Here is a 25,446-nt window from a genome sequence, read left to right as displayed (position 1 = left end):
CAACAGGTCCACAGACGATGCAATCGCCATCACACTGCACACTGCCCTATCCCATCTGGACAAGAGGGACAGGGCAAGAATGCTGTTCATTGACTACTGCTCAGCATTCAACACCATAGTACCCTCCAAGCTCATCATCAAGTTGGGGGCCCTGGGTCTCAACTCCGCCCTGTGCAATTGGGTCCTGGCCTTTCTGACCAGCCGCATCCAGGTGATGAAGGTAGGAAACAACATCTCCACTTCGCTGACCCTCAACGCTTGGGCCCCACAAGGCTGCATGCTCAGCCCCCTCCTGTACTCCCTGTTCACCCATGACTGCGTGGCCATGAACGCCGCCAACTCAATCATCAAGTTTGCAGACGACACAACAGTAGTGGGCTTGATTACCAATGACGAGACAGCCCACAGGGAGGAGGTGAGGGCACTCGGAGTGTGGTGTCAGGAAAACATCCTCTCATTCAATGTCAACAAAACAAAGGAGATGATCGTGGACTTCAGGAAACAGCAGAGGGAGCACCCCCCTATCCACATCAAAGGGACAGTAGTGGAGAAGGTGGAAAGATTGAAGTTCCTCAGCGTACACATCACAGACAAACTGAAATGGTCCACCCTCACAGACAGTGTGGTGAAGAAGGCGCAACAGCGCCTCTTCAACCTCAGGAGGCTGAAGAAATTTGGCTTGTCACCCAAAACCCTGACAAACTTTTACAGGTGCACAATTGAGAGCATCCTGTCGGGTGGTACGGCAACTGCACCGCCCTCAACTGCAAGGCTCTCCAGAGGGTGGTCCGGTCTGCACACCGCATCACCGGGGACAAACTACCTGCCCTCCAGGCACCCGATGTCACAGGAAGGCCAAAAAGATCATCAAGGACAACAACCACCCAAGCCACTGCTTGTTCACCCCGCTACCATCCAGGAGGCGAGGTCAGTACAGGTGCATCAAGCTGGGACCGAGAGACTGAAAAACAGCTTCTATCTCAAGGCCATCAGACTGCTAAACAGCAATCACTAACTCCGAGAGGATGCTGCCTACATAGACTCACTAGTCACTTTAAACAATGCCACTTTAATAGTGTTTACATATCTTACATTACTCATCTCATATGTATATACTGTATCTTATACCATCTATTGCATCTTGCCTATGCCGCTCGGCCATTGCTCATCCACATATTTCAATGTACATATTCTTATTCCATCCCTTTAGATTTGTGTTTATTAGGTAGTTGTTGGGGAATTGTTAGGTTACTTGTTAGATATTACTGCACTGACGGAACTAGAAGCACAAGCATTTCGCTACACTCGCATTAACATCTGCTAACCATGTGTATGTGACCAATAACATTTGATTTAATTTGACTTTCTGGTTTTATTATCTTGTGAGGTTTGGCGTTAGGCCCCTTTCTGATTAATGCATGAAGCAGGCGAAGAGGAAGACTGAGGGAAAGGGCATGCTGTTCTGGGGGAGGTCAAGCCCATGCATTATATATCGGTGGGTGGGCCTGGAGACTGGGGTAGCTATTGATCGGTGTTGGAGTACAGTAATGGTATAGTCATGTTTTAAAGGTTTTGTACTGGACAAGGGTTGTTATGGGGTGCCTATTTTCTTGTGATTGTGGATAGTAATCTTGTGATGGAATGGCTACAGGTAGAACATGTTGCATTTTTCATAATGGTCACCCACGACTGTGGCCATGCACGACTCCTCCAACCTCATTAAGTTTGCAGACAACACGATGGTGGAAGGCCTGATCACCGATGACAGTGAGACAGCATACAGGGAGGAGGTCAAATACCTGGCAGTGTGGTGCCAGACCACAACCTTTATCTATCACATGTCAGGTATGACTCAGATGCAGGCAGTGTCGAAGAAACAAACGTTTATTTCTAACACAGGGGCAGGCAAATGACAGGTCAAAGGCAGGCAGGGGTCAGTCATCCAGAGAATGCCTTCCAGAACCGGGACATGTTCTACCTGCATCCGTCCAGAACAGCAAACAGTCTCAAGGTCAGGGCAGGCAGGGGTCAATAATCCAGTGAGGTTGGGCAAGGTATAGAATGTCTGGCAGGCTCAGGGTCAGGGCAGGCAGAAGGGTCAAAACCGGGAAGGACTAGGAAACAGGAGCAGGAAACAGACAGGAGCAGGGGAACAAATGCTGGTAGGTTTCTCGAACAAAACGAACTGTCAACAGACAAACCGAGAACACAGGTATAAATACACTGGTGAAGATGGGCGACACCTGGAGGAGGGGTGGAGACGAGCACAAAGACAGGTGGAACAGATCAGGGTGTGACATTACCTCAAGGTCAGCAAGTCAAAGGAGCTGATTATGGACTATAGGAAAAGCAAGCCCCCATCCACATTGACAGGGTTGTAGTGGTGCAGGTCTATAGCTTCAAGTTCCTCGGTGTCCACATCACTAAGGAATTATCATGGTCCACACACACCAACGTAGTCGTGAAGACGGCACGACAAAACCTCTTCCTCCTCAGGAGGCTAAAAAGCTGCACCATTGAGAGCATCTTTATTGGCTGCATCAACGCTTGATAAGGCAACTGCTTGGCATCTAAGGCGCTACAGAGGGTAGTGCGTACGGCCCAGTACATCACTGGGGCTGAGCTCCCTCCCACCCAGGACCTAAATACCAGGCGTTGTCAGAGGAAGGCCCTAAAAATGGTAAAAGACTCCAGCCACCCAAGTCATACACTCTCTGCACACTGGCTCTATGCACACTTACTAGACTTTACCCACACATACTACACTGACACACACACACACACACACACACACACACACACACACACACACACACACACACACACACACACACACACACACACACACACACACACACACACACTACATATGCTCACACACACAAAACACACATATTGATACCACAAACACACTTATAGACAAACTTTCTCACTCTTTCACACTCTTCACATACTGCTGCTACTATTTTATATCCTGATTGCCTTGTCTCTTTTACACCTAGCTGCATGTACAGTTGAAGTCGGAAGTTTACATGCACTTAGGTTAGAGTCATTAAAACTCGTTTTTCAACCACTCCACAAATTTCTTGTTAACAAACTATAGTTTTGGCAAGTCGGTTAGGACATCTACATTGTGCATGACACCAGTAATTTTGGCTAAGGTGTATGTACATTTCCGACTTCAACTGTACGTACTGAATTACCTCAACTACCTTGTACCCCTGCACGTTGACTTGGTTCTGGTACTCCATGTCCATATATAGCCTCGTTGTTGTTATTTTACTGTTACTTTTCCTTTTTTAATTTAGCAAATATTTTTTGGGTTGGGGATGGGCTCGTAAGAAAACATTTGACGGTAAAGCCTACACCTGTCACGATTGTTATATAAATAAATCGGACCAAGGCACAGCGTGAGTAGAGTTCCACATATTTATTACAGTGAAACTTCAAAACAACTAAGAATTAACGAATGTGCAGTCCGTAGCGCACATAGGCACTAAACAAAACAATATCCCACAACTCAGGTGGGAAAAGGGACACACTAAGTATGATCCCCAATTAGAGGCAACGATATTCAGCTGCCTCCAATTGGGAACCATACTCACACACCAACATAGAACTATAATAACTAGAAACCCCCCCTAGTCACACTCTGACCTATTGCACCATAGAGAACCCCGAGGGCTCTCTATGGTCAGGGCGTGACAACGCCGGTTGTATTCGACACATGTGACCACTATTTGATTTGAAAACAATCACAATTGTTACCCAGAAATGATTTGATATTGAGATAAAAATGGCTGCATTGGATCAGACAGCGGAAGGATTGTCAAACATTTGCCAACCGATAGTACTTAGCACCGCTGAACAGATTGTCGGAAGTCAATCTCTTTTGTGTTCACACAGCAAAGACCTTGGAAGTCGTCAGCCGCTCAACCTTGTTAAAATACTCCAAACCAGAAGGTGACAGTGGCGTTGCTTGGCAATGCATATTTGTGCGTATTGCTTATGGTCAAGATTCCAAGCTATCTGCGCTAATGTTGCGATTTGGTAGAAAGCCCTTTTTGATACTAGCTAGATGACCACAGCTAGATAACTTCTTAGCAAGATGAAGAAGAGACTATTTAATTCACTCTTCATAATCCATACTGCCAGCCCGTAGCCAAATGTTTAGCTAGGTAGCTAACATTAGCATATTCACTAGCTAGCACAACAATTAGCTAGCTAAGGACACTGCACGAACTCGGCAGCTAACGTAGACAGCTGTTTCATGGAAACGAACTAATCCATTGTGATTTAATTATAATGTCATTACTAGCTACAGTAGTTAGATAGCTTTGAGGAAGTATTAAGTGATGTGTGCATTACGTCTATGCACTTAGCTAGCTACCATCCCATAGCTTCATTGTATATGAAGTGTGCCTGGCTGTACAGATAACATTTTTGCACTCTCTGATTGGCTCATGGTCAAGTTGTTGGTGACTGACGAGCATTGCGAATCTACAAGTAGAATCAGTAGGTTCGTCGCTAGCCGGTCTCGGCACACAGCAGGTACTGCTTTTGTTCTAGCAAGAGAAGGAACGGCCTACCACTGTGATAAGTACCTCTCAGCAGTCTATCGGCAGTGAGACTCTGTGTGTTTCATGCTTTAGAGGAAGGAGTGTGAATGTGTGTGCATGTACCTGTGTTCTGTTTGTGTGTGTGTGCGTGTGCGTGCGTGTGTGTGTGCACGTGTGTGTGTTATCTCAAACACAGGTCCATTTCCTCCAGACTTGTTGGCACAGCACTAAGCCAACATGGCAGCTACCCTCATGTATGTCTGGGTTACACAAGCTGAGGAGAACTAGTAAGAAAACCAAACACCTGCAGAAAGTACTAGGGCCAGGAATTTCTTCTCGCCACATAAAAAAGTTGTATTGTCACATACACCAGATAGGTGCAGTAAAATGTGTTGTTTTACATGGTCCGCCATAGTAGTACGGCGCCCCTGTATCAAATTAGGGTTAAGTCGACATCAACAGATTTTTCACCTTGTCTTTTCGATTACTGGCCCAACCCTCTAAACGCTACCTGCTGCCCGGATGAAACTCCTTGCACTACATTCTTATGACATGGGACAGGTATAGATTTAAGTCTCTCCTCACTCTGTTTCTTGTTCTCTCCCAGCTCAGAAACATTAAGTGTTGATATAATCAGCCCTGTTTGGCTAGTGGTAATTAAAGTGTTCGTTATTTAATTATGTCTGGCTAATGCCTGCTTGAATGCAATCTAGGTGATTTATGTAAATGACTGCACCGTATTATAGAGTTTTACAGTGTTGTAGATATAATTAGTGTCAGAACATTAGTTTTAGGTTCACCTCACAGCATGGGGGTTGCTTCCATGGAAACTCTAGAATTGGAAAAGCACCTAAGACCACGGCGGTTTAACTACACCCTCATGTGTACACTCAATATGGCCGAGCGTCCATACATCACAGACCCATTGACTTGAATAGGTAATGATCAATTCACAGGCATCTATAAACACAACAGGTACTCTCATACACACCCGAGGAATGCATAGGCATCCAACTGACAGAAGAGTTTCATCCTCAGGATCAAATCAAATACATTTTTACCTTAGTGAAATGCTTACTTACGAGCCCCTAACCGACAGGGCAGCTTCAAAAGATACATATAAGAATAAGAGATAAAACGAACAAGTAATTAAAGAGGAGCAGTAAAAAATAACAATATATACAGGGGGGTGCCGGTACAGAGTCAATGTGCAGGGACACCGGTTAGCTGAGGTAGTATGTACAAGTTGAGTTTATTTTATTTTTAGAGGGACAGTGCACATTAATCAACGTTTCAGTAAAAGTGCCGGTTTTAGCCCGCCAGCTAATTTTCAACCGCAGTCCCTGGGCAGGTTATTAAAAACAATTACAATATAGATAATCATTGAGCAGTGAGCACACGCAGAGCAACATAGGACACGCAAGACATAGCATACAGACAGAGCAACATAGGACAAGCAAGACATAGCATACAGACAGAGCAACATAGAATAAAAAGCAGCAAGACAAAATTCATAAAAGCAACAGTGTTTCCACACCTCACAAGCTTCAGAGAACAGACAACATGGAAAGCGGCAATACACAGCTAGGGATTATATTCACAAATCTGATTGACCTTTAGCCATGTCTTCATAGATTTTGTGAAAGTGTGATATGTGGTGCAGTTATGTGTGTCTGATGGCAGTGTATTCCAGACATGGGAAGCTCTCACAGAGGAAGCGGATTTACTAAAGGTGCATGAGAGGAACTATACAGTCACCTCTCATGGCAGATCTTGTGGATCTGCTGCCATATGTTTGGGTTTTCTGTTTAACAAAAATACTGAGTGGAGGTGGAGCCAGGCCATTTAGGATCTTGAATACAAGACATGAAAACCCCAAACAGCCTAAAACCCCAAACAGCAAGCAATGCAGGTGTTGAAGCACGTTGGCTAGGTAAAACTCCCTAGAAAGGCCAAAACCTAGAGAGGAACCAGGCTATGAGGGTTGGCCAGTCCTCTTCTGGCTGTGCCGGGTGGATATTATAACAGAACATGGCCAAGATGTTCAAATGTTCATAAATGACCAGCATGGTCAAATAATAGGTCTGGGACAGGTAGCACGTCCGGTGAACAGGTCCGGATTCCATAGCCGCAGGCAGAACAGTTGAAACTGGAGCAGCAGCACAGTCAGGTGGACTGGGGACAGCAAGGAGTCATCATGCCAGGTAGTCCTGAGGCATGGTCCTAGGGCTCAGGTCCTCTGAGAGAGAAAGAAAGAGAGAGAGAGAATTAGAGAGAGCATACTTAAATTCACACAGGACACCGGATAAGACAGGAGAAGTACTCCAGATATAACAAACTGACCCTAGCCCCCCATCACACATAAACTACTGCAGCATAAATACTGGAGGCTGAGACAGGAGGGGTCAGGAGACACTGTGGCCCCATCCGATGATACCCCCGGACAGGGCCAAACAGGAAGGATATAACCCCACCCACTTTGCCAAAGCACAGCCCCCACACCACTAGAGGGGTTTCCAACTTACCATACCATCCTGAGACAAGGCCGAGTATAGCCCACAAAGATCCCCGCCACGGCACAACCCAAGGGGGGGGGCGCCAACCCAGACAGGAAGATCACATCAGTGACTCAACCCACACAAGTGACGCACCCCTCCTAGGGACGGCATGAAAGAGCACCAGTAAGCCAGTGACTCAGACCCTGTAATAGGGTTAGAGGCAGAGAATCCCAGTGGCAAGAGGGGAACCGGCCAGGCAGAGACAGCGAAGGCGGTTCGTTGCTCCAGAGCCTTTCCGTTCACCTTCACACTCCTGGGCCAGACTACACTCAATCATATGACCCACTGAAGAGATGAGTCTTCAGTAAAGACTTAAAGATTGAGACCGAGTCTGCGTCTCTCACATGGGTAGGCAGACCATTCCATAAAAATGGAGCTCTATAGGAGAAAGCCCTGCCTCCAGCTGTTTGCTTAGAAATTCTAGGGACAATTAGGAGGCCTGCGTCTTGTGACCGTAGCGTACGTGTAGGTATGTACAGCAGGACCAAATCAGAGAGATAGGTTCCCATTATACTAATGGGCCTGTAGTTACTCACGTCAGCAGGGTCGCCCGATTTAAAGATGGCCGTTATTATGAACAACTTCCATACCCTTGGAAACACCCCCAGACCATAGATGTGTTGGTGACCTTAGTAATGGGGCCAATGAGTGACTCTTTGTAGTTTTTCATTAAGAAAGGTAGGAGTCCAGCCCAAACACATATTTGGCTTTAGAGTTCTTTAGTGAGCTAATCACCTTGTTCACCTTTGACTCAGAAACCTCCCTTATGATGAGGACAGTTTGAGCGTCATTCACTAGCACTGAGCCCAAGAAACCAGTGGAGGGGTTCTGTGTCAGTACCCTGACAGAGTCAATAAAGTAGGAATTGAAGGCTATTGCTATTTTGACTGCATCCTGTGTTAGATTGTTATTCACCATGATTTCTAGTCTTTTTGCAGTGTTACTATGGTCTTTTCCTGTTAACTTTTTTAGATTCTCCCAGATCAATTTAGAATTTCCCTTTGCTTCACCAATTATGTTAATAAAAAAGTTTGCCTTGGCCTGTCTGATTTCTTTCATCACCTTATTTCTCAACATGGTAAACCTACGTCTGTCATGCTCTAATTTGGATGTTAGGGCTATTTTTAGAGCATAATCTCGTTCTTTCATCAATTTCCAGATTTCTCCATTTAGCCAAGGAAGAGTGCTCTTTTGGCCAGGTTTGGATTTGATTTTCTTTAGGAAACCATTTATTGTAGTCTGGATTGTGGATAGAAAAACCTGATCAGCTTCCACGTCTGTATAGGACAAGAGATCATTCCAGTTAATTCCCTTAATTGCGTTTTCTAAATAGTTTAATTCACTCTTAGGTATTCTTAGTTGATCCAGCTTTCTAACAGTAGAGAGGTTAAACCTGCTTTTAGACAGCTTTCTGGCTGTAAGTGTCAGATTATGATCAGATAGCCCAGTAACCATATTGAATGATTTAGTTACTCTCTCTGGTTTATTACTGAACCCCAAATCAATCTGTGTTTTAGAGCAACAAGTCACCCTGGTTGGCCCTTTAACTAGCTGTGTAAGGTCAAAGGTATTAGTGATCCGTTTGAGGGTTTTCCTACAAGACCTGTCTTCATAATTAATATTAAAATCTCCCATTAAGATGACCTCTTTCACAAAATCACATTCCATAAGCATGTTATTTAAATGGATCAAAAACACACGTTTGGTGTTAGGTGGCCTATACATTCCAATAAGGGTAAAAGACATTTGGGGAGACAGTGTAACGTTATACATTCTAGTTCATTATCACATGACCACTCAATTTGTTTACATCGGATATGTTCTTTAATGTAAATCATCACACCCCCTCCTCTTCCTTCAATCCTGTCTCTCCTGAAAACATTGTATCCAGTCACAATCAGAGCAGCATATGGAGTGTTTTTATGGAGCCATGTCTCTGAGAGGCAGAGGAAGTCAAGGTTGGAGTCTGTGAGTAGATGTTGAATTTGATCACTTTTTGGAATGACACTAAGAATGTTCATGTGCCCACCTAGTAGTCCCTTGGGCTTAGCTTGTTGGTCCCAGATGACTCGAGAGTGATTGACACATTGAAATAAGTTAAATTTTCGGTGTTTTCTGACGGCTGGGATTAGGTCGTTTTGTTTCGTTTTGATTAGGGGTAGTTCGGTAGCGCAATTAACAATCCCTCCTGCCTGCACTGGATGGAGGGAACTAATTAAAACAGCTTGCGTACCAGAAGCAGAGTCAGGGATCCCATATAGAAATTTGGGTATGTTTGAAGAGTCAAAATCCATCCTGGAGCCGCGTGAGTCGAGAGAAACCATGGGACCATAGCACTCACCCACTTCCACAGCGGCGACGATCAGTGGGTGAGGCCATCCACTGCTTTCCACTCGGGTGAGTATCGCTGGCTCGGTGATGTTAGGCCCAGGATTGAGTTGCACATCCCCAGAGAACAGGAGGGTAGTGAACAGGTAGTTTAACAGTTTCCGATAAATGTTGGACTTGTGTTTGTTACGCCTAAGCGGTTCAGTAGAATAAGGAGCGAGGTAGACTTGGTCATTATTCAGAAAATTATGGTATGCTGTGTACTGTCCACTCCCGTGGAACGGTGAACCAATGTGTTTGGTGTTGATATTCTCTGGCAGTAGATTGATTGTGTCATCCCAGCAAGGACGCACTGAGATTATCAGTAGAGCAGCTACATAACTGACAATCATGGCAAAGTACTGGAGATAAAACACATAATTGCGCTTTAACACTTTGCATGAGTTACTTAGTTGGGGTCGGCGTACACCTGATGTTTTAGATAAAATAACAGCATTCGTATGAGAAGCGGCACCGCACCACCCTGTCTTCCGTCCGCCATTATCCGTCCTCAAAAACCTCAAGTCGTAGGTAGACTTAATTAAAGTGACTATGCATAGGTCACAACAGAGAGTGGCAGTGGTGTGGAGAGTTGAGGGGTGGGGACAATGTGAATAGTCTGGGTAGCCATTTGACTAGATGTTCAGAACTCTTATGTCTTGGGGGTAGAAGCTGTTTAGAAGCCTCTTGGACCAAGACTTGGCACTCCGGTACTGCTTGCCGTGAGGTAGCAGAGAGAACAGTTTATGACTAGGGTGGCTGGAGTCTTTGACAATTTTCAGGGCCTTCCTCTGACACCACCTTGTACGGAGGTCCTATACGGCAGGAAGTTTGGCACCAGTGATGTACTGGTCCATTTGCACTACTCTCTGTAGTGCCTTGCGGTCGGAGGCCGATGGTGCAGCTGTAGAACCTTTTGAGGATCTGAGGACCCATGCCAAATTTTTCTCCTGAGGGGGAATAGGTTTTGTCATGCCCGCTTCACGACTGTCATGGTGTGCTTGGACCATGTTAGTTTGTTGGTAATGTGGACACCAAGGAACTTGAAGCTCTCAACCTGCTCCACTGCAGCCCCGTTGATGAGAATGGGGGCGTGCTCTGTCCCCTTTTTCCTGTAGTCCACAATCATCTCCTTTGTCTTGATCACTTTGAGGGAGAGGTTGTTGTCCTGGCACCACATGGCCAGGTCTCTAACCTCCTCCCTATAGGCTGTCTTGTCTTACTCACATCAGATGTGGAGAGCATGATCACACAGTCTTCCGGTACAGCTGGTGCTCTCATGCTTGTTTCAGTGTTATTTGCCTCGAAGCGAGCATAGAAGTAGTTTAGCTCGTCTGGTAGGCTCGTGTCACTGGGCGGCTCTCGGCTGTGCTTCCCTTTGTAGTCTGTAATGGTTTGCAGGCCCTGCCACATCTGACGAGCATCAGAGCCGGTGTAGTACGACTTGATCTTAGTCCTGTATTGACGCTTTGCCTGTTTGATGGGTCGTCGGAGAGCATAGTGGGATTTGTTATAAGCTTCTGGGCTAGAGTCCCGGTACTTGAATACTGCAGCTCTAGCCATTAGCTCAGTGTGGATGCTGCCTGTAATCCATGGTTTCTGATTGGGGTTTGTACGTACGGTCACTGTGGGGATGACGTCATCGATGCACTTATTGATGAAGTCAATGACAGATGTGGTGTACTCCTCAATGCCATAGGAAGAATCCCGGAACATATTCCAGTCTGTGCTAGCAAAACAGTCCTGTAGCTTAGCATCTGCGTCATCTGACCACTTTTTAAAAATGTAGTCATTGGTGCTTTCTGTTTTAATTTTTGCTTGTAATCAGGAGGATATAATTATGGTCAGATTTGCTAAATGGAGGGCGAGGGAGAGCTTTGTATGCATCTCTGTGTGTGGAGTATAGATTGTCCAGAGATCTTTTTCCTATGGTTGCACGTTAAACATGTTGATAGAAATTAGGTTAAACTGTTTTTAGTTTCCCTGCATTAAAGTCCCCGGCTACTAGGAGCACCGCCTCTGGTTGAATGTTTTCTTGTTTGCTTATGGCGGAATACAGCTCATGCAATGCTATCTTGGTGCCAGGCTATGTGGGGTGGCCAGTCCTATCATCGTGCTGTGGAACAGCTGCTCCATACAGTCTCCCGGTAACTGTAAAACAGTCATATCCCCATAGAGACAGTTTAACAGCAGATCAGTAGCATTAACACCTGGCCATTTAGGTGTGACTGTCTGTCTGCTACAGGACACTGTAACCTGCCCCATACAGGCCCAACCAAATGATCAAGACACAATGTGGTAGCCTTGACTGTGACCCCCCAATGCCCTGTAACTCACTCTGTGTGTGAGAGTGTGTGTGTGAATGCACAACAGCATGATATGTGTGTAGCCACGCCTGCGTGCTTGTGTGTACCCGTGCCTGCATGCTTGTGTGTGTGTGTGCTCACATGCCGACGTGTGTTTGTCATAGCAGTGTTGGCCAAAACTGCTTAGCCATGGCTGAGGGTTGAGGTGATGAAACACTGTGTAACAGCCAGGCAGCAGTGTGACTGTGAGCCGTACGGTCTGAGCCAGTACAGTTATACTGGTGATAGCAGTGATCAAAGTCAACCAGGTGGGGTGAGGGGGGCACGTACACACCCTGAGCATGTAAATAAAAGGAAATACTTCCAAGAATCTTTCACTTCATAAGATGTTGTCTCCAAGCAAGGATCTTCATACTGTTATATAAGCATCACTTCCTTTGAACAGTAATCCAAATGTTGTCCTTGTTTTGCCAAGAGCTCCATCTGAACCAAAGGACATATTCTGTTCCGTTCAATGTTTTTCTGTTTGAAAACATATGATTTTTTTCTGTCCTTTTATCTTTCAGAATAAAGTGTTGAACATTGATGCGCTGAAGGTCAAACTGCAGGTAAGACAAATAGCTTTTTTTTATTTTTTTTTACCTTTAACGCATTTTCATTTCATTTCATTAATCTTGAATATTGTGTGTTTGTGCGTCTGTCTCTCTCTGTGTGTGTGTGGGTGTGTGTGGGTGTGTGCCAAATCTCTGTCAGAGTTAGCAGGTGCCAATAATCTGCTGTTCCAGCATTGTCCTCTCTATGTAAATACTCTGCATACGTCTCCATCTCCAGATAGACAGAGGTAGGATGACGTCAACTTTAAATGAGGCTTTAATGAAGTCCATCGTTTATCTCTAACAGTCGATTAGCCCCGCTGGGTTCCAGACTGAAGACATTGTCCCAAATCGCATCCTATTCCCTATTTAGTGCACTACTTTTGACCAAGACCGATAGGGCTCTGGTCAAAAGTAGTGTACTATAAAGGAAATTGAGTGCTATTTGGGACGTAGCCTGAAGACTCTGTAGATATTACACTTCCATTAGGATTATTCTGTTCTGTTTGTCAGACACACACTCTTATCAGTGTTGTGTAATCATGCAGATGTAGGATTTTAATATACGTCAGTTTGCCACAGCAGAAAAAGATCTCCTGCAGCAACAGGAAACGTAATTTCTTATGTGGATTATAATTAATAAACGTTTGTTCGGGGTTGATCCATTTTTCGTAAGGGAAAGTTAAGTCTGAATTGTCAAAGTGGAAATGACAAACTTCAGAAGCCTTTTTAAACCTCAAATACACTACATGTTTTAAATGTCCTGCATTGCAGGAAAGTCCTACATCTGTAATGCTGGTATAGAAGATAGAAGATGTATGTGTCCATTGCTTAGTTCAAAGACACCAATCACACTTCAATGACTCCTGGTGTCTGATTTCGCATAAAAGACGCTGAAGGTGTTTGGTATTTTGAAAGTAGGAAAGGTAATCATGATAGACTGGACATGACTGCAATGCAATGTCTGGGTGTATGTGTGTCTGTGTGCCTGTTCACTTGTGTGTGTGTGTGTGTGTGTATATACTTACATGTTTGCATGTCTAAGTGTGTGTCTGTGTCCACGCCTGCGTGTCTGTGTGTCATCTGCCTTGCCTTCCCTTCTCTCTACATTTAGTATTCATACCCTCACCCCGTCTCTCATTACATTTGACATTTTAGTCAGTTAGCAGATGCTTTTATCCAGAGCAACTTACAGTTAGTGCATTCACCTTAAGATAGCTAGGTGAGACTACCATATATCTCTATCATGGTAAGTACATTTTTCCTCAATAAAGTCGCTATCAGTAAAGTCAGTGATAGTTGGGGGGAGGGGGGGGGGGGGTTAAAGTGTGAGGCAAGTAAAACAAAAAAACAACAAGCCTTTTCAAGAGCAACTTTAGTAACGAGGGTTTCAAGAAACAGCCTCGGAGATCTAACGGATGCGCCTGCAAAGGTTCTAATGATAAACGTAACCTGAAGATGCTTTTGGGAAACCAGGCCCAGATGGATAGATGGATAGAGGGATAGTGTGAGAGAGAAATAGCGTGCCATTGGAAGGGCAGAGGGTAACACTGATCAAATCAAATGAAATTGTATTTGTCACGAAAGGTGTAGTCCTTACTGTGAAATGCTTACTTACAAGCCCTTAAACAACAATGCAGTTTTAAGAAAAATAATAGTTAAGAAAATATTAACTAAATAAAGTAAAGTACTTCCTCCCTATAGGCTGTCTCATTGTCGGTGATCAGACCGTTATGTCATCGGCAAACTTAATGATGGTGTTGGAGTTATGCTTGGCCACGCAGTCGTGTGTGAACAGGAAGTACAGGAGGGGGCTAAGCACGCACCCCTGAGGGGCCCCCGTGTTGAGGAGCAGCGTGTCAGATGTGTTGTTGCCTACCCTTACCCATCAGGAAGTTCAGGATCCAGTCACATAGGGAGGTGTTTAGTCCCAGGGTCCTTGGCTTTGTGATGAGCTTTGAGGTCACTATGGTGTTTAACGCTGAGCTGTGGTCAATGAACAGCATTCTCACGTAGTTGTTCCTTTTGTCCAGGTGGGAAAGGGCAGTGTGGAGTAAGTAGTAAAGTACAGATAATGATGCATAGAGGGACATGTCAAAATGCGGAATTTTGGCACTTTAGCAAGTTTTTATTTAAATAAAAAATATGATTTATTGAATTTTCAATGTGGTCTATATTAAAGGTCACTTCATTTAATATAACTTTTAAAATGCAATATTTATGCACAATTTCTACTTAAAATATCAAACGGATACAAATACATAAAGATGGGTTAGTTGACGTCACGGAAATGATGCGCACGCTTCAATGGAGCAGAAGTCTGAGTTGTGATTCTGAATGGCCAGATAGCTACCAACAATAGCAAGAAACTGCCACATGGGGAATCGTAAGTGACTCATTTCATCTTGTTCTTCATAGCATGTCTTGTGTTGAAGTGTTTTGACTGATTTCACATCAATGCTAAAATGGCTACAATTTGCTAGCTAGCTAACCAACAACTGTAAAGGTGTATTTGAGAGAGAACAAGTGCTCATTGCCAATCAGGTGTGTCCTCAGCCAACCCTTCAGGACTGTACACAGGAGCAGTGCTTGGTGTTGCCGTTGTGAATTTAAAGTGGATTATAGTCATTGTTACTATAAATGGGCTTTTTCCCAGAGAGAAAAATGCATTTAATGTACATTATTCATATCTCAGATCCTCTATTCCTAACAGTTCATTCATTGAGCTGCTGGTAGCGGCTGTAGGCCCATTGATGAGTGAGAACAGTCATTATAGAGTGGGAGAGGGATGATGATGATGTCATATGTCTTCCTACTCAGATCTGGGACACTGCTGGGCAAGAAAGATTCCGCAGCGTCACACACGCCTACTACCGTGACGCTCATGGTAAGTTGTGTGTGTGTTTAGGTGCACCATACAGTATCCTGGCTGCATTTTATCTCCTCCATTGGTACACATTGCCTGGTGATTGTTCATCAAGCTCGGTGTGTGTGATTCATATTTATGTGTGTGTGTGTGTGTGTGTGTGTATGTGAAGTAGAGGTCGACCAATTATGATTTTTCAACGCCGACACCGATTATTGGAGGCCCAAAATAGCAGATACCAATTAATCGGCCAAGTTTTTTGTTTTGTTTTGTTATTTGTAACAACAATTACAACAATACTGAATGAACACTTTATTTTAACTTAATATAATACATCAATAAAATCAATTTAGCCTCAAATAAATAATAAAACATGTTCAATTTGGTTTAAATAATGCAAAAACAAAGTGTTGGAAAGAATAATACATCAATAAAAAGCTAATTTAGCCTCAAACATAAACATAATGGTTCCTTTTATCAAAATATTCATAAAAAGTTTTATTTGTTATTATAGGAATTATAGGACTATTTCTCTCTATACCATTTGTATTTCATTAACCTTTGACTATTGGATGTTCTTATAGGCACTTTAGTATTGCCAGTGTAACAGTATAGCTTCCGTCCCTCTCCTCACTCCTCCCTGGGCTCGAAGCAGGAACACAACGACAACAGCCACCCTCGAAGCAGCATTACCCATGCAGAGCAAGGGGAACAACCACTCCGAGTGTCAGAGCGAGTGACTTTTGAAACGCTATTAGCGCACACCCCGCTAACTAGCTAGCCATTTCACATCGGTTACACCAGCCTAATCTCGGGAGTTGATAGGCATGAAGGCAAACAGCTCAATGCTTGATGCACAACGAAGAGCTGCTGGCAAAACACACGAAAGTGCTGTTTGAATGAATGCTTACGAGCCTGCTGGTGCCTACCACCGCTCAGTCAGACTGCTCTATCAAATCATAGACTTAGTTATAACATAATAACACACAGAAATACAAGCCTTAGGTCATTAATATGGTCGAATCCGGAAACTATCATCTCAAAAACAAGACGTTTATTTTTTTCAGTGAAATACGGAACCGTTCCATATTTTATCTAAGGGGTGCCATCCATTAGTCTAAATATTCCTGTTACATTGCACAACCTTCAATGTTATGTCATAATTACGTAATTCTGGCAAATTAGGCAGCCCAAACTGTTGCATATACACTGACTCTGCGTGCAATGAACGCAAGAGAAGTGACACAATTACACCTGGTTAATATTGCCTGCTAACCTGGATTTCTTTTAGCTAAATATGGCAACACTTCCGGCGCCGACAGAGATGGCCGCCTCGCTTCGCGTTCCTAGGAAACTATGCAGTTTTTTGTTTTTTTTACGTGTTATTTCTTACATTAGTACCCCAGGTCATCTTAGGTTTCATTACATACAGTCGAGAAGAACTACTGAATATAAGATCAGCGTCAACTCACCATCAGTATGACCAAGAATATGTTTTTCGCGACGCGGATCCTGTGTTCTGCCTTACAAACAGGACAACGGAATGGATCCCATGCAGCGACCCAAAAAAACGACTCCGAAAAAGAGGGAAACGAGGCGGTCTTCTGGTCAGACTCCGGAGACGGGCACACCGTGCACCACTCCCTAGCATTCTTCTTGCCAATGTCCAGTCTCTTGACAACAAGGTTGATGAAATCCGAGCAAGGGTAGCATTCCAGAGGGACATCAGAGACTAACGTTCTTTGCTTCACGGAAACATGGCTCACTGGAGAGACGCTATCCGAGGCGGTGCAGCCAACGGGTTTCTCCACGCATCGCGCCGACAAACAAACATCTTTCTGGTAAGAAGAGGGGCGGGGGCGTATGCCTTATGGCTAACGAGACATGGTGTGATGAAAGAAACATACAGGAACTCAAATCCTTCTGTTCACCTGATTTAGAATTCCTCACAATCAAATGTAGACCGCATTATCTACCAAGAGAATTCTCTTCGATTATAATCACAGCCGTATATATCCCCCCCCAAGCAGACACATCGATGGCTCTGAACAAACTTTATTTAACTCTTTGCAAACTGGAAACCATTTATCCGGAGGCTGCATTCATTGTAGCTGGGGATTTTAACAAGGCTAATCTGAAAACAAGACTCCCTAAATTTGATCAGCATATCGATTGCGCAACCAGGGGTGGAAAAACCTTGGATCATTGTTACTCTAACTTCCGCGACGCATATAAGGCCCTGCCCCGCCCCCCTTTCGGAAAAGCTGACCACGACTCCATTTTGTTGATCCCTGCCTACAGACAGAAACTAAAACAAGAGGCTCCCACGCTGAGGTCTGTCCAACGCTGGTCCGAACAAACTGACTCCACACTCCAAGACTGCTTCCATCACGTGGACTGGGATATGTTTCGTATTGCGTCAGATAACAATATTGACGAATACGCTGATTCGGTGTGCGAGTTCATTAGAACGTGCATTGAAGATGTCGTTCCCATAGCAACGATTAAAACATTCCCTAACCAGAAACCGTGGATTGATGGCAGCATTCGCGTGAAACTGAAAGCGCGAACCACTGCTTTTAATCAGGGCAAGGTGTCTGGTAACATGACCGAATACAAACAGTGCAGCTATTCCCTCCGCAAGGCTATCAAACAAGCTAAGCGTCAGTACAGAGACAAAGTAGAATCTCAATTCAACGGCTCAGACACAAGAGGCATGTGGCAGGGTCTACAGTCAATCACGGACTACGGGAAGAAATCCAGCCCAGTCACAGACTTTTTTGCCCGCTTTGAGGACAATACAGTGCCACTGACACGGCCTGCAACGAAAACATGCGGTCTCTCCTTCACTGCAGCCGAGGTGAGTAAGACATTTAAACGTGTTAACCCTCGCAAGGCTGCAGGCCCAGACGGCATCCCCAGCCGCGCCCTCAGAGCATGCGCAGACCAGCTGGCCGGTGTGTTTACGGACATATTCAATCAATCCCTATACCAGTCTGCTGTTCCCACATGCTTCAAGAGGGCCACCATTGTTCCTGTTCCCAAGAAAGCTAAGGTAACTGAGCTAAACGACTACCGCCCCGTAGCACTCACTTCCGTCATCATGAAGTGCTTTGAGAGACTAGTCAAGGACCATATCACCTCCACCCTACCTGACACCCTAGACCCACTCCAATTTGCTTACCGCCCAAATAGGTCCACAGACGATGCAATCTCAACCACACTGCACACTGCCCTAACCCATCTGGACAAGAGGAATACCTATGTGAGAATGCTGTTCATCGACTACAGCTCGGCATTCAACACCATAGTACCCTCCAAGCTCGTCATCAAGCTCGAGACCCTGGGTCTCGACCCCGCCCTGTGCAACTGGGTACTGGACTTCCTGACGGGCCGCCCCCAGGTGGTGAAGGTAGGCAACAACATCTCCTCCCCGCTGATCCTCAACACTGGGGCCCCACAAGGGTGCGTTCTGAGCCCTCTCCTGTACGCTCTGTTCACCCACGACTGCGTGGCCACGCACGCCTCCAACTCAATCATCAAGTTTGCGGACGACACAACAGTGGTAGGCTTGATTACCAACAACGATGAGACGGCCTACAGGGAGGAGGTGAGTGCCCTCGGAGTGTGGTGTCAGGACAATAACCTCACACTCAACGTCTACAAAACTAAGGAGATGATTGTGGACTTCAGGAAACCGCAGAGGGAACACCCCCCTATCCACATCGATGGAACAGTAGTGGAGAGGGTAGCAAGTTTTAAGTTCCTCGGCATACACATCACAGACAAACTGAATTGGTCCACTCACACAGACAGCATCGTGAAGAAGGCGCAGCAGCGCCTCTTCAACCTCAGGAGGCTGAAGAAATTCGGCTTGTCACCAAAAGCACTCACAAACTTCTACAGATGCACAATCGAGAGCATCCTGGCGGGCTGTATCACCGCCTGGTACGGCAACTGCTCCGCCCTCAACCGTAAGGCTCTCCAGAGGGTAGTGAGGTCTGCACAACGCATCACCGGGGGCAAACTACCTGCCCTCCAGGACACCTACACCACCCGATGTTACAGGAAGGCCATAAAGATCATCAAGGACATCAACCACCCGAGCCACTGCCTGTTCACCCCGCTATCATCCAGAAGCGAGGTCAGTACAGGTGCATCAAAGCTGGGACCGAGAGACTGAAAAACAGCTTCTATCTCAAGGCCATCAGATTGTTAAACAGCCACCACTAACATTGAGTGGCTGCTGCCAACACACTGACACGGACTCAACTCCAGCCACTTTAATAATGGGAATTGATGGGAAATGATGTAAATATATCACTAGCCACTTTAAACAATGCTACCTTATATAATGTTACTTACCCTCATTATTCATCTCATATGCATACGTATATACTGTACTCTATATCATCGACTGCATCCTTATGTAATACATGTATCACTAGCCACTTTAACTTTGCCACTTTGTTTACATACTCATCTCATATGTATATACTGTACTCGATACCATCTACTGTATCTTGCCTATGCTGCTCTGTACCATCACTCATTCATATATCCTTATGTACATATTCTTTATCCCCTTACACTGTGTATAAGACAGTAGTTTAGGAATTGTTAGTTAGATTACTTGTTGGTTATTACTGCATTGTCGGAACTAGAAGCACAAGCATTTCGCTACACTCGCATTAACATCTGCTAACCATGTGTATGTGACAAATAAAATTTGATTTGATTTGAGGTTAAAAAATATATACTTCTGTGTATTGATTTTAAGAAAGGCATTGATGTTCATGGTTAGGTACACATTGGAGCAACGATACGCACCGCATCGATTATATGCAAAGCAGGACACGATAGATAACTAAACATGGTTGATGATATTACTAGTTTAACTCGTGATTATGATTGATTGATTGTTTTTTATAAGATCAGTTTAATGCTAGCTAGCAACTTACCTTGGCTTACTGCATTCACGTAACAGGCAGTCTCCTCGTGGAGTGCAATGAGAGGCAGGTGGTTAGAGCGTTGGACTAGTTAACTGTAAGGTTGTAAGATTGAATCCCCCAAGCTGAGAAGGTGAAAAATCTGTCGTTCTGCCCCTGAACGAGGCAGTTAACCCATCGTTCCTAGGCCGTCAATGAAAATAAGAATGTGTTCTTAACTGAATTGCCTAGTTAAATAAAGATGAAATAAAGGTGTAAAAAATATTTAAAAATTTGCCAAATCTGCCCAAAAATACAGATTTCCGATTGCTATGAAAACTTGAAATCGGCCCTAATTAATCGGCCATTTCGATTAACTTCTTGATGCACCCATCCCATTACCGGGATCATTTTCGTCAACGTCCGCTGAATTGCAGACCGCCAAATTCAAATTAAATTATTAAAAATATATAATTTTCATGAAATCACAAGTGCAATATAGCAAACAACAGCTTAGCTTGTTGTTAATCCACCTGGCATGTCAGATTTCAAAGCTTTTCGGCAAAAGTATACCAAGCGTTTATGTAAGGACATCTCTCTCAGTTAACAAAACATTACAAACAGCTGGCAGCCAAGTAGATTGGTCACGAAAGTCAGAAAAGCAATAAAATGAATCGGTTACCTTTGATGATCTTTGGATGTTTGCACTCACGAGACTTCCAGTTACACAATAAATGTTCCTTTTGTTCCATAAAGATTATTTTTATATCCAAAATACCTCCATTTGGTTGGCGCGTTATGTTCAGAAATCCACAGACTGGGCAGACGAAAATTCCAAATAGTATCCGTAAAGTTCGTAGAAACATGTCAAACGTTTTTTATAATCAATCCTCAGTTTTTACATATATAATCGATAATATTTGAACTGGGACCGTAGCTTCTTCAATAGGAGAGAGAAAGAAAATGTCTGCTCCAAGCTGTTGCGCATGCAAAACGCTGCTAGCACCCAGCCATACAATGACGCTCTCACGATCGTCGTAAGGAGCGGGCCAAAATGCAGCGTGGTATGTGTTCATGATGATTTTAATAATTAAAGAAAGCACTGAACACTGAATACAAACTATACAAAACAATAAACGAATAACGACCGTGAAGCTATAATGAGAACTGTGCTGACACAAGCAACTAACATAGACAATCACCCACAAACAAACAGTGAAACCCAGGCTACCTAAGTATGATTCTCAATCAGAGACAACTAATGACACCTGCCTCTGATTGAGAACCATACTAGGCCGAAACATAGAAATCCCAAAATCATAGAAAAACAAACATAGACTGCCCACCCCAACTCACGCCCTGACCATACTAAATAACGACAAAACAAAGGAAATAAAGGTCAGAACGTGACAGACGCAATGTGATCTTTCTCGCTAATTCTTCAAAATAAAAGCCTGAAGCTATGTCTAAAGACTGTTCACACCATGGGGAAGCCATAGCAAAAGGAATCTGGTTGATATCCCTATAAATGGAGCGAAGGCAGGCTATGGAACAGAGAGCTTTCAGGAAAAACAGCACTTCCGGGTTGGATTTTCCTCAGGTTTTTGTCTGCAATATCAGTTCTGTTATACTCACAGACAATATTTTGACAGTTTAGGAAACTTTAGAGTGTTTTCTATCCTAATTATATGCATACTCTAGATTCTGGGCCTGATTAAATAGGCCGTTTCATTTGGGTACGTTTTTCATCCAAACATCAAAATACTCAACAGGTTAATCGGTCTACCTCTAATGTGAAGATGACTTTCTCTGGTTCTCCAGCAGCAGATCGCTGACAGATTTTCCTCTGCCTCCTGCTGTGAGGCTTGCTGATGGGAAGGTGGTAAGGTGGGCTCCTCTCTGGTACACCACTGGAATGAGACACAGACAAGTAGTGTTTACTGCTGGAGGGGACAACAGTTCAGTTTGGGGAAAATGGAGCATTCCTTAGTAATGTCAGGGACTAAGGAGGTAAACATTTACCTACTTGAGAAGACGCATGATTGTTGTGTTTACACCAGTTAGACTGTGTTGTATTTGTTGTCAAGTCTAATGCAGATGTAGAGAAGAAGTGACAGTGAAAGTATGTGTGTGTGTGTTCAGTATGTTTTCTCGCATTCTCACATCCAGTATTTCGAGCTGGGCAGAGAGCCAGTGCTGGGCTGATCTGTCAGAACAGTGCTCTGTGTTCACTGATCTTCAGGGAGTGTTCACTCGTCTCACATACCTATTTAAATAAAGCTCATTCAAAATGACTGTCAGAACTGCAGCAGTGGATGCTTTCAGACTGCTGGTCATGGACGCTGTCACTTCCTGCGAACCGCTGGATAAAGATGGCTCCCACTCCGGTTTAGGCCTTTAATGGAAGCTTGAACTTGTTCATAGAGGTGTTGAGAATATATCATTTGCTAAATGTCATGCCTGAGGATGTATAGTAAGATAGATAAATGTTCAATAGTACCAGAAATCACCCTGTACTTGAAACCTTGTGTAAGTTTTGATGGGCCTAGAAACCACGTGGCTTTACCATAGAATGTATGTATAAATCAATTTAATTGTGTTGATTTGGAAATCACCCCTTTACCAATATGGAGTTCATCATAGGTATTTTCTATCTAGACCAGGGGTGTCTCACTCATTTTGCCCGGGGGCCACATCCGGTCTTCAACAAGGTCCCGAGAGCCGCACTGAAAATTGGGTATATTTCCTTGCAGTCAATATTATAAAAACAATTGTCCTCTATCCAATGTTTTTGGAGTTTTAGATGCTTCCTGACTGTCTAGTGATTATTAGCAAGCTGGACAGTCAATAAACTGTATGAATGTAGGTCCATTGACAGTGCACAGAGATTATTAGCGAGCTGGAAAGTCAAGGATATAGGTCCATTATAATTTCTACAGTTTTGATTTGGTTTTAGTCATTTTAAAGTATATTGAGTTTGTTATTTTTTTTTACTCAAACCACCCCACAGGCCATATGTTTGACACCATACTGGTCAATGATATCACCAACTCCAAGGATTTTTTTTATAGGCATCATAGACACACACAGGCATCATGTTGTCCTCTGGAGAACCATTAGTGCTAAGTACATAGTGACTTGCGCCCTTTCCATTTTGGGCAGTGCCAGGGCATCCGTTGGCCCAAATCCATCAATTACGCTACTATCGAGTGAACATGAAAATCTCAAGTAAACAAATGGAGGAATTAGTTTTTCAACTGCTCCCACAATGCCTGCAAGCTGTTGAACCCATCTGTGTTCATCCTGTCGCATCCAAAACCAGACAGAATTCTCTCTCCCAGGACTAGTGAGAAAGTCACTCACTCCCTTACAGCCATCTGCAGAATGTAGTTCCACCACAGGGTGCTTCTTCACTAATATATCTTCTTCACAAAGATATTAAGCGAATGATGAAGTTGATACTTGATAAGATTTGCAGTCCAGTATGCGTGATACAGTATAATGAATGTAGCGAACAGTGTTATGAACGTAGAGAACAGTGTGATACAGTATAATGAACGTAGAGAACAGTGTGATACAGTTTATTGGACGTAGAGAACAGTGTGATACAGTATGATGAATGTAGAGAACAGTGTGATACAGTATAATGAATGTAGAGAACAGTGTGATACAGTATAATGAACGTAGAGAACAGTGTGATACAGTATAATGAATGTAGAGAACAGTGTGATACAGTATAATGAACGTAGAGAACAGTGTGAAACAGTATAATGAATGTAGAGAACAGTGTGATACAGTATAATGAACAGTGTGAAACAGTATAATGAATGTAGAGAACAGTGTGATACAGTATAATGAATGTAGAGAACAGTGTGATACAGCATAATGAATGTAGAGAACAGTGTGATAGAGTATAATGAATGTACAGAACAGTGTGAAACAGTATAATGAACGTAGAGAACAGTGTGATACAGTATAATGAACAGTGTGATACAGTATAATGAACGTAGAGAACAGTTTGATACAGTATAATGAATGTAGAGAACAGAGTGATACAGTATAATGAATTTAGAGAACAGTGTGATACAATATAATGAATGTAGAGAACAGAGTGATACAGTATAATGAATGTAGAGAACAGTGTGATACAGTATAATGAACGTAGAGAACAGTATGATACAGTATAATGAACGTAGAGAACAGTGTGATACAGTACAATGAACGTAGAGAACAGTGTGATACAGTATAATGAATGTAGAGAACAGTGTGAAACAGTATAATGACCGTAGAGAACAGTGTGATACAGTATAATGAATGTAGAGAACAGTGTGATACAGTATAATGAACGTAGAGAACAGTCTGATACAATATAATGAATGTAGAGAACAGTGATACAGTATAATGAATGTAGAGAACAGTGTGATACAGTATAATGAATGTAGAGAACAGTGTGATACAGTATAATGAACGTAGAGAACAGTGTGATACAGTATAATGAATGTAGAGAACAGTGTGATACAGTATAATGAATGTAGAGAACAGTGTGATACAGTATAATGAACAGTGTGATACAGTATAATGAATGTAGAGAACAGTGTGATACAGTATAATGAATGTAGAAAACAGTGTGATACAGTATAATGAACGTAGAGAACAGTGTGATACAGTATAATGAATGTAGAAAACAGTGTGATACAGTATAATGAATGTAGAGAACAGTGTGAAACAGTATAATGAATGTAGAGAACAGTGTGATACAGTATAATGAATGTAGAGAACAGTGTGAAACAGTATAATGACCGTAGAGAACAGTGTGATACAGTATAATGAATGTAGAGAACAGTGTGATACAGTATAATGAACGTAGAGAACAGTCTGATACAATATAATGAATGTAGAGAACAGTGATACAGTATAATGAATATAGAGAACAGTGTGATACAGTATAATGAACGTAGAGAACAGTGTGATACAGTATAATGAACAGTGTGATACAGTATAATGAATGTAGACAACAGTGTGATACAGTATAATGAACAGTGTGATACAGTATAATGAACAGTGTGATACAGTATAATGAATGTAGAGAACAGTGTGATACAGTATAATGAACAGTGTGATACAGTATAATGAACGTAGAGAACAGTGTGATACAGTATAATGAACGTAGAGAACAGTGTGATACAGTATAATGAACGTAGAGAACAGTCTGATACAATATAATGAATGTAGAGAACAGTGATACAGTATAATGAATGTAGAGAACAGT

At 43.4% G+C, this 25,446-nt stretch overlaps 1 protein-coding gene across 2 annotated transcripts in view; it reads left to right on the top strand.

The window, feature by feature from the left end:
• LOC115106425 (ras-related protein Rab-26-like) overlaps window positions 1-25,446 on the top strand; it is a 118,427-nt gene that overhangs the window by 33,862 nt on the left and 59,119 nt on the right. For both annotated transcript variants that reach the window (XM_029629143.2, XM_029629144.2), the window contains 2 exons: window positions 12,357-12,398; window positions 15,204-15,270. In XM_029629143.2, the coding sequence (XP_029485003.1) occupies window positions 12,357-12,398; window positions 15,204-15,270 (109 nt within the window). The remainder of the gene's footprint in view (window positions 1-12,356; window positions 12,399-15,203; window positions 15,271-25,446) is intronic.

Source organism: Oncorhynchus nerka, linkage group LG23, assembly GCF_034236695.1.
Source record: "Oncorhynchus nerka isolate Pitt River linkage group LG23, Oner_Uvic_2.0, whole genome shotgun sequence".
Classification (NCBI taxonomy): Eukaryota; Metazoa; Chordata; class Actinopteri; order Salmoniformes; family Salmonidae; genus Oncorhynchus; species Oncorhynchus nerka.
Note: the sequence above shows the minus strand (reverse complement) of the source record. Positions and strands in the feature narration are given on the sequence as shown.